Below are 10,097 nucleotides of genomic sequence, written 5' to 3' on the forward strand. Positions count from 1 at the left end.
ACCTCAGGAAAATGTAAAACTTCTGTGAGCAAGGACTGGTTTTTGTTTTTTTTTTTTTTTAATCTTTGTATCTGTAGCACCTTGCATATAGTAAGCCCTTAATAAATTCTTGTAGGATGGAACTGCCAATGATGGGATTCAAAAATCAGAACCAGAACTCTACCCATTGTACCACCTAACTGCCCAGGAAAGGATTTTAGAGGCCATTAACTTTAACCTCTTAATTTTACAATGGGATAAGTGACTTGCTGGTGGGAAGATCCTAATGCAGGATCTGACCCAGGCTTTCCAGTCTCAAAGATCATTTTGTAAGAACTTCACACACTAAAAAAAATTATTCCCAAGAAAACCTGTAGTTGTTAATGATTATTCCCAAAGGACAGAAGGCAAGAAGAATTTCTGAGAGGAGCAAACAGGAGGAGTATACTGATTGGTAAATTCTACAGGGGACCTAAAACATCATTTAGACTCCTGGATACAGAATATTGATTGCCATTATATATCAGAGAAATCTTAAAGGTAAAATGAAATAAAAGTTAAAATAATATAATGGAAAGTAAACTCTTTGCATTCTTGCCCTTTATGAATTGTTACATTTTTGGATTTTTCTTTTCAATCATTGTATTTCTAGCAGCAGGCACTTAAAGGCTTATTGGATGAACATAAAATATATAGATGGCAATAGAGGAAAAAGTGTATTTGCAAAGGAAAAGGATCATGATATTGGAGAATAGCAGGTGCTCTTAAAAAACAAAACAAAACAAAACAAACAACAAAACATATACAGGATTCTGTGACCATTAAGTTATGGCAATAAGCGATTCGAGTAGTTAGCAGACTGTTCCAAGAGAGCTGCTCTCCCTCCACTTCCACTCTGTGATGATGAGAATGATGATGGTGATGATGATGATAATTTAGAAATATGAGCAACCTGAAGAATGAAGCCTGGTACCCTGAAGGTTCTAGCCGAGCCATCTCCATTTCCCACGTCCATTCCTATCCCTACTTTTCTTTAAGGAAATGGATTTCTCTCAGTGGCAATGGAGCTCTCCTATCTAATTTGAACAGGCAAAGAAGTATGTATCCTCTATTTCCAAGAATCTGCAGCTCCAAAAAAAAAAAAAGCACCAGTCTCCCAGAATCCCCTCAAGTAGCTCAGTGTAGAGAAAGAAGTATGTTCTCCAAAAGTATTACCTTCCTACCCAAATGGGAACTGAAACCAGATGTATTTCTGAGTCAAAACCAAAACATAAAAAGATTTTTAAAAAGCTGCACTTTTAAGTAAACTCAAAAGCCAACCAATACTTATTCTAATTTCAAGCAACACAATCTTGGCAAATGTGGGTCTGAATTGCAAACATGAGAACAAGGTGGGTGTTCACTGAGTCATTCATCTGGAGTCAAGAGAACCTGGTTGAATCATGTTTCAGATACTTATTAACTGTGTTATCCTGGATAAGTCACCTAATCTCTCTCTGTGCCTAAATGTTCTCATCTGTAAAATAAATGGGCTGGATCCCAAAGCCCTTTCCAGCTCAAAATCTAGGATTTCTCCATGGAATGCTTCAACCTTTCCACCAGTCAAACAGATCTCTGCCTCCATTTTGGCTTTTTTGCAGAACCTATACATCTGCAAGAGCATCACAGCTCACTAAGCAAGTACATGCCTGCTGTCTCCTAATGCTGGCAGAGGGCTCTTAGCCCTAGAAATCATCTGTAAGGAATAAGAAATTCAGAGCTGGAACAGATTCAAAGGACCATGGGAAGAACCCTTACAGGTTCAGTCCAAAGGAAACTAAAAGTTTCCCAAGTTGATCCTCTCATTTAATAAGTGAGGAAAACTAAGGTCCAGAGCACATGATGGCCCAGCCCATCCAAGTCCAAGAAGATTTGCTTAGATTTCTTAGAAACAGAACATGAAACCCCTTGAATCTGGCTTTCATGGTTCTTTTTTAAGTAAGTGAAAATGATTTTGGCTCAGATTCCTACTCAGGATTCAGGTATCCCGATTACAGATCACACCTTCATGGTTCACTGAGTCCACAAGGTCCCTTTCTAGTTTTGCCCTGGAAGAAGCATGTTTACAGACACGCACATACAGCCCAATGACCTGCATCCGTCCTGGGCAAGGAAGGCATCAAAATCCTACCTGAGGGGCCCAAGATGTGACTTACACTTGCATATTAATTAAAAAAAAAAAAACTCCCAGGAAGCAGCAAACTTACCAAAATAATCAGCCTTTGGATGAATATCCATCTCCTGCTCCAGACGCTGGGTGAGTGCTTCTAATTTTAATTCGACTGCAGACAACCCTTGCTCTGGGAGTGGAAGGAGGGTCTGACAGGGTAATTTTACTTTGGTGGGGCTGGAGTTCTCTGGATGGACACTCCCTTGGCTACTATCAGGTGGCAAGCTATTAGGCCCCTCTCTAAAAACAGGCCCAGGAGCATCAGACATTGGCCCCGAAGACAGGTTGGGGAAACTCAGCTTGGGATTCGTGCCAGAGTCCCTGCAATTGGGCTGGGGAGTCTGGCAGTGAGGGACTAAATGGTCGACAGACTTTGGGTACGCAACCGCAGAAGGCTGATAGTCAATGCTGGTTGGCAATGGGGCAGGGACTGAACTTGAAATGTAAGATTTGGGGCTCCCCTGGTACCAGAGCTGAGAGTCCCCAGTTGGTTTGATCACGCCACCAGGAAGATCCCTTTCCCCGCCAGCACTTCTTTTGGCTGGATCTCCCTGGAGTGAAGTACCTGAAGCAGCTAGGGTGGATGGTGCTGAGAATGAAGATGACCTCTGCTGTGGCAGAGCCAAGGGGGTCACTATTTCTGGGGGTGGGGGAGGAGCTCTGGAATTGAGTGTGTGGGAAAAGGACGATGACCGCTGTTGGCCGGTGGGCTTCTGCTCAGAGTCCCGGCTGAGCTGGTGGCCCTCACCTCCGCCGCCATCCTGGCTACTGTATCCACTCTCAAAAGACCTGCAGGAATTTGGAGATGGCTGGCACTGGTACAGATGAGCGTCAGTTGGGCTTTTGGAAGCTGGCCAAGAGCTCCCCACGCTTGGTCTGACGCTGGGGAACTGGCTGGGTTCCTCTCCCCACTTCTGCCCAGGATAGTTGTCATAGTAATCTCCATGAGAAAGAGAAGAAAATGCCCCCTGAGAAGGGCCGCTGGTTCCCCGGGAATCCAGCCCCTGCAAACCAGATCCTGAAGGATTCCCTGTACCATTTCCATAACTAAAGTCCTGGCTGACTCTCTTCTGGCCCTCAGGATGCAGTCTGGCCCGCTGACCCTGTGGCAGAGATGAGTGGGACTGGTTTTGAAAAGCCAGCTGACTCACGGGGCCTGGTGTTACTGGCCCAGCCCCAGATGCCAAGGAAGGTGCTGCAAGAGGGGGTTTGGCAGCGCCATCCCCCAGGGATAGCTTACTGCTCCCCCCTGGCTCCCGGTGGGTGAAGGATCCTGCAGGTGGGATCTGGGGGGCTAGCCGCCCCCCTCCGTTGAGGGAGCCACTACTCCCCTGTAGTAGATCCTCTTGCAGCAACTGCTGCTGCTTCTGAAGATGGATCTTAGCCATCTTGGTGGCAAACACCCTCCTGGTCTCCTCAAACTCAGGGTTGTTGCCCGCTCCCTTGTCCACTCGAAACAGGCCATCCTTGGAGGCCTCGTACATATTGAGGTCCTCGATAAATTTACTGGCCTCAAGGCCCAAGTCTTCGTATTTGTCCATGTTGTCTCAGCACCTGCCCCCGTCCCCTGGCAACTAGTCCTTTGGTCCAACGAGCAAAAGGGTTGCTGGGAAAAAATGACAACAACCCTATGGGAAGAAGGCTCGAGTCTCAGATGGCTGCAATTATCATGTGGCAAAAAGCAGAGGCATGGTTCCAATCCCCCAAGGTTTTATAAGGCTGCAAACTCTGGGTAGAGCCCGTCCGGCCACCGTGCGCACCCCGCTTTTCTGCCCCCCCGCAGGGACATCCACGAGCAGGTGGCTGCTCTCTTCCCACCAGCTTCGGGCAACCCAGTGCCCTCCTCAGCCCCTGGCCGGCCCGGGTTTACTTTAAATCTTGAAAAGGAAAAGGACAAGAAAAGGACAATCACATTGTCTGCCGTAAGCCCAAGAAGAAAGTAAACCCAGCTCCCGTCCCCCGCCCCCAAATCCCTGCAGCCCCAAGGATCTGGGAGCAGTTGGAAGCGGGAGTGAAGCGAGGAGCAGGGAGTGAGTGAGGAGGAGGGCGCGGGAAAGGCCGGGCGCCCAGGGGGCAGAGGGATTGAGAAGCCCAGAAAGGTAAGAGCGGGCAACGCCGGGCCTTCCGAGTCCGCCCCCCTTCCTTCCCTGGCAGGGCAGCAGCAGCAGTAGTAACTTGGGGAGCTCCAATCTCGGCCGGAGGAGGGAGGGCGCGTCGCGGCCGGCGGCAGAGGAAAGGGGAAGGAGGAGGAAGAGGAAGGGAAGGAGGAAGTTGGGGGGTGGTAATCACCAGCGGGGCGCTCTCCCCGCTTCTGGGGCAGGCGGCGTGGCCCGAGCGGCCCGCGGGCTGCGTGCGCGGGCTCAGGGCTGGCTGGGCGCGCGGGCCGCCGGCGCTTTGTCCCCGAGCCGGACAGAGCAGGGCTAGTCCGGGCGCCGCGGAGGGCTCGGCTCGGCCGGCCGCCCGCGGGGTCCCGCCGGAGCGCGACTGTAGACACGGAAGTGGAGGGCGGTGAGCCCGTGCCGCCCCGAGGGTTTCGCACTCCTTCCCTCGGCCGCTTTGTGACATTCAGCGCGTCGGCAGCAGCCTTAGCCTCCGCTTGCAGCGCCCACCCCCGGGGGCGGGAGGAACGGGGGTGGGGAGGGGCGGGGGGAGAAGGGGCGGGGACGCACTGGGCGGGCCGGGACTGGGGGGCCGGGGGCGGGGGCTGCCGGGACGGCCTCTCTCAGTGACTTGCAACGTGGTGGGGAGGGAGGGGAGCGAGCAAGCTCGCGCCGGCTCGCTTGGGGCGCCTGGGGAGGGGGCCCTGGGAGGAAAGGGCCGCTGCTGGAGTAGACTCCAGTCCCGTGCCTGCCTAGCCCTGAGTAGGCGATTAATAAATGTGTATTGATTGCCTGAAGTGGCGGTCTGGCGTCCAAGGGAGCGGAGAGGAGAACCCCTCTGCACACTAACACGCACTCTTCTCCGCGAGTCCCTTAACAGCTTTCCAGCTCCGTGGGATCTGGAGGTGAAACGGGCCTTTCTGAAGCTGCCCACCCCCACGGGCCGCCCCGGCCCCTTTCCTCCCGCAGCCGCTCGGAAGGTTTGAGCGGAGCAGAAGAGCGCTGTCCCACCGCGTTTTTAGCCCGCAAGTCTCCTGTTGCAGGAACTGGGCCCCGCCTCCTGCTGGTGAGGAACCCGAAAGTTTCCTGGTTGGCCCGAAGCCTGGCATCTTTGCCAGGCTAGCTCAGAGGGCCCGAACAGTGACCGCTCTGCCCGGGGTTTGCAGAAAGATAGAGTAGGTGTGGCCACAGAGAGGCAGAGGCCGGGAGGCCGGGAGCCTGCCAGCGCAACGGAACGTTACAGTTCTGGATTCTCCGATCTGGACAGACACACACACACACACACACACACACACACACACACGCATCCTGGACTTAGAAATGGGTAAGAGAATTAGTTCGTTTATCTAACCTTTGTTCAAAAAAATTTTGGATGTATTTCAGGCTTGGTGGTAATCGGGGCAAAACACCCAACTTTCGGCCCCCCAGGCAACATTTTAAACTTGAAGTTTGCGTAGCATTAGCCAGATTCCTCCCTTTCCTCCCAAGCCTGAAAGGTAGGGAATAAAAATATCTTTAAACACACACACACACACACACACACACACACACACACACACACACACCCCTGAAGTCTCTTCCAGCTCTGGATGTAAGAACACACGATCCATGAGTTCCTTGGCATAGGGAACTCCAGATGAAGAAGCTTCCTCTATCCGAGCAGATTTGAAACTACCTCTTAATTTCTAGGGTTAATTTCCTGATTTACTGAGCGCTTACAAAACTTCCCCTATATCTCGCAGACTCAGGTTTTTAAGTCTAGCTCACCGTGCAATGATGTCTTTCAAGAACATGTCTTATTGGAGGACCAGCCCGGTCAAGTGTAAAACTCATCACTGAAAAGCTGGCCGGCAGCACAAACATTTTTGCTGATCGCAGCAATCCACAAAGAATGGTCCGCAAAAGATGTATGGTGCTTTGTGAAAAGTATTTTGCATTAAATTGTTGGATTTTGAGCCTCTGCCCCATTCCTACCTTCTTATATCGGCTATTCTTTTACATATGATACTTTATTATTTTCGAAGGGGGAAAGACCAGTCTTTAAAGCTGGGGTTCTTAACTTAAAAGCAACAACAGACCCTTTGATTTCAGGGAGTATGAAAACTTGAATATGAAAAGAATTGCATCAATATTTCAATGTAATTGACTTCATATATGATCCTATGCATTTTGCTTTATGTATTTAAAAACATTGTTCTGATGGGCTTCCCTAAACTTGAGAAAGGTATCCATAACATAAACAAGGTAAAGAATCAATGCTGTAAACCTTTAGGACAAAGGTACTATTTAAGAAAACAAACTGGTCTGGCTAGTGAAAACCATAGGCACTGTGGGTAGCTGTCCAGGGTCATAGCTAGTATTTATCAGAGGCAAGACTTAGAACCACAAATTTCAGACCCCAGCGCCAGCTTTTCTAGGAGTATGCCATACTACTTTTCATAAATAAACATGCAGATACATCAAGTGCACTTATATGTTTTTAAGAGACTTTTGGTACTTTGAAAGATCTGTGATTTCATGGATACGGGTGGGCCACACATCACAATTTAGCATTCATCCTTGTGGACCTCTCTTTGTAAATTGCAATGACCAATAAAAATCATTGTGTCGATGGCCAGCTTTTTGGTGATGAATTTTATGCTTGAATGAGTTGGTCCTTCAATAAGTTTCAAGCCACCCTCGATATGAGCCTTTTCGAACTTAGCTGGGTTGTTCCTCTCACAACAGGCTCAGTAAGCCCCATGCCAGGCTCAGGCTTCTAGTCTTTTCACCATTAGAAAATTTCAGAGTTTATGCTTTTTTGGAATCAAGCAATCATTTATTAAGCACCTACTATGATCAGGCACTGTTAGAGTTCAGGTCAATTCAATTCTATTCAACATTTCTTGAGCAGCTATCATGTGCTAGACACTTTCTCATCAGAGAAATTTTTAAAAACTCTCAATAATGAATTAATTCTTTCTGAATACCCGTCCTGTTTATTTGTTTATTTATTTATTTTAAAAATAGAGGGATCCCTTTTCCTATTAACTTTCACTTTCACTTACACTTAATATCAAACTCTCTGATCTTCTAGACTTAAAACATCAAGATTAATGGTGTTACAATTTATTAAAATTGTATCTTGAACTTTCTCATTTTATCAATGAAAATCTCATTTCGAGAATTCTTTTCATTATAAGAGTTAAAAAACATTCTATCAGAAAAAATGTTTTCTTATTCTCTCTCTCATCCTCAATCATTACAGTTACTTTTTCAGAACGACACACAATCATTGCATCTTAAAGATACAGTATCAACACCCATGGTTCTTTCTATAGGCTCCACTCCTATACTCCAGGCTTTTTCTACCAAGCTCTTCACCCCAAAAGTTCACTGTTCCCTTGGCGTTTTCATACTGAAAGTTCTTTTTGCCCTTGGAACACTGGAAAGAACCTCCATTTTAAGGCAACTGCCCAGACCAAGCACATCTTCATTCTTCTCTAGGCTCCCTTCCTAAATGCATACTTTCTCTACCATGCCCTATCTGGGTTACCTTCTCTGTAGCACAATACTCCCCCAATTCCAAGGGTCTTTCAGTTCACAATATTCACAAACCATGAATATTCTTGAGATCATGGCTATAGAGGTTTCCTTCAGCTCTGTGTCCTCCCTCTCTCCTTCTTTCCTTCTTTCCTTCCTTCCTTCCTTCCTTCCTTCCTTCCTTCCTTCCTTCCTTCCTTCCTTCCTTCCTTCCTTCCTTCTTCCTTTCTTCCTTCCTTCCTTTCCTTTTCCTTCCTCCCTTCTTTCTTTTCTTTCCTTCCTTCCTTCCTTCCTATCCATGATCTCAAAAATATTTATGTTTTGTGCGTAATGTGTGTATTCACACACAAATATATACACACATTATATAATATATATATATTATAGAACATACACACATATACATATATAGCATATATGACAAAAAAGAAATAAATACCTCACAGGGCTGTCCACCTGTGAATAATAACTAGCTTTGAAAGAGAGATTTGAGGTTTGTAAAGCACTTTGTATGCTATATCCTTTTATCCTTACAACAACCCTGTGAAGCAGACATAGCTATTATTATTTCCATTTTACAGATAAAGAAACTGAGGCATAGGAAGGGAGTATCTGAGACAGGAGTTGAGTCTTCTGATTCTAAGCCATATGTTCTATTCACTGCACCTCCTTGTTATAAGGTTCCAGTATTGTTTTATTCTAGTTGAATGGAAGCTTCTGATAGGTAGAGGCTGGTTTTTGTTTTGTTTTATTTTGTGTTTATATCCTCGGGACCTAACAGACCACCTGACACAAAGAAGACACTTAGGAAATGAATATCAAATTAATGTTATCAATAAAAACAAAATGATAGATTATAGAATAATTTTAATTTCTTTGTTGGAGGAGAATGTTATTTTTGTCTATCATTCAAATTTCAGTGTTTGATAGGCTCTTTTCCCTATAAAATATTTCTCTCATATGATAAAAAAGTAAAGTCTAATTCAAGACAGTTGGTGAAAAATCAACCTGAATTAATTAGATTAAGAAAATTTTTATTCTTCAAAAATAATACCTTACACTATGCGTAATGCTGATCTAGCTCTTGGCAGCTTTGAACATACTTTTGGCATACATGATTACAAGTATAAGCTTGCCTTATACTTGAATACTTAACAGACCTCTGGTCTTACCAGTACAGATTCTCCCTTCCCCCCAGTGCAGATCACTTTCTGATGTTCTATGATTTTCGTCCACATCTTGCCACAAATATCTCATAGTACATCCTCCTGATGGACTGGAACCTTACTCTGCTTCTTTTAACATCTCATGGATATCAATGCCACATTGGCCCATTCATCTATTATCTCTCATTCTTTGACAGAATGACACTGACCTGGGTCAGTGGGTAGAGTTTTGTATGTAGAGCTAAGAATTGGGTTCAAATCCTGTCTTAGCCACTTCCTAATCATATGATCATGGGCAAATTGCTTAAATTCTCTGAACTTCAGGTTTCTCATCTGTTAGATAGGGATAATAATATCAATAATATCTTCCTTGTGTGGTTGCCTCAAGGATCAAAAGAAGTAACGTAAGCAAAATACTTTTCAAACCTTAAAATATAAATGTTAATGACAATAATTACTGTTATATGATCAACTTATCTCCTCTTCTGGTCACAGATCCATCAATCAACAAGTGATTATTAAGGGCTCACTTTATGGCCTCCATGACTTCTTTTGCTCTATTTCTTGAAAGCCAGAAGGATGTCCATCTCTGAAGGCTTTTGTTTCAGGAAAAAAGTGAGAGGACAAAGACAATGTTTCTGAAGCCTGAAGCTTCTCAAGCCATCTCTGACTTTTACTATATAATTACTGCAAATAAGAACAGAAGTAGCTGAAATTTATGCATTTCCCAGTAGTTTTTAACATGTCTTTGTTTTGTTATGCTTGTTCTGGAGGGCTGCCTGAAGTCGAACCATTGATGAAGATAACAACCTTGCATTTCAGTTATAGAACTATATAGAACTTCCATCCCTATGGAACTCAAGGCCCTTTTTGCAGATGTCCCTGGCTGATCGTGCCAGCCGGGGTCCTGGCTCAAAGCCAGTCTGTCACCCAAACCGGCTCAAGTTGGGAAAATTGAAATGCATGCTTTTGCTTGGTCACGCAGCCTGGCGTCTCCTGTGGCCAGCAGGGAGGAAAGGAAACTGCAAACAGGCCTAGGAACTAGGCACCTGGTACACATCTAAGTGAACAGGCCTTTGGCCTCTGAGCTTTGAGACCCTAAATAGAAGCCAACTGAGTCCT

The 10,097-nt window shown here is 45.8% G+C and overlaps 1 protein-coding gene across 1 annotated transcript in view; it reads right to left on the reverse strand.

Moving 5' to 3' along the window:
* Positions 1-3,729, reverse strand: part of LIMD1 (LIM domain containing 1) — a 72,447-nt gene extending 68,718 nt beyond the window's left edge. The window contains exon 1 of the mRNA XM_051963095.1: positions 2,226-3,729. Coding sequence (XP_051819055.1) covers positions 2,226-3,729 — 1,504 coding nt within the window. The remainder of the gene's footprint in view (positions 1-2,225) is intronic.
* Positions 3,730-10,097: the final 6,368 nt, after the last annotated feature.

This window comes from Antechinus flavipes, chromosome 5, assembly GCF_016432865.1.
Source record: "Antechinus flavipes isolate AdamAnt ecotype Samford, QLD, Australia chromosome 5, AdamAnt_v2, whole genome shotgun sequence".
Taxonomy (NCBI): domain Eukaryota; kingdom Metazoa; phylum Chordata; class Mammalia; order Dasyuromorphia; family Dasyuridae; genus Antechinus; species Antechinus flavipes.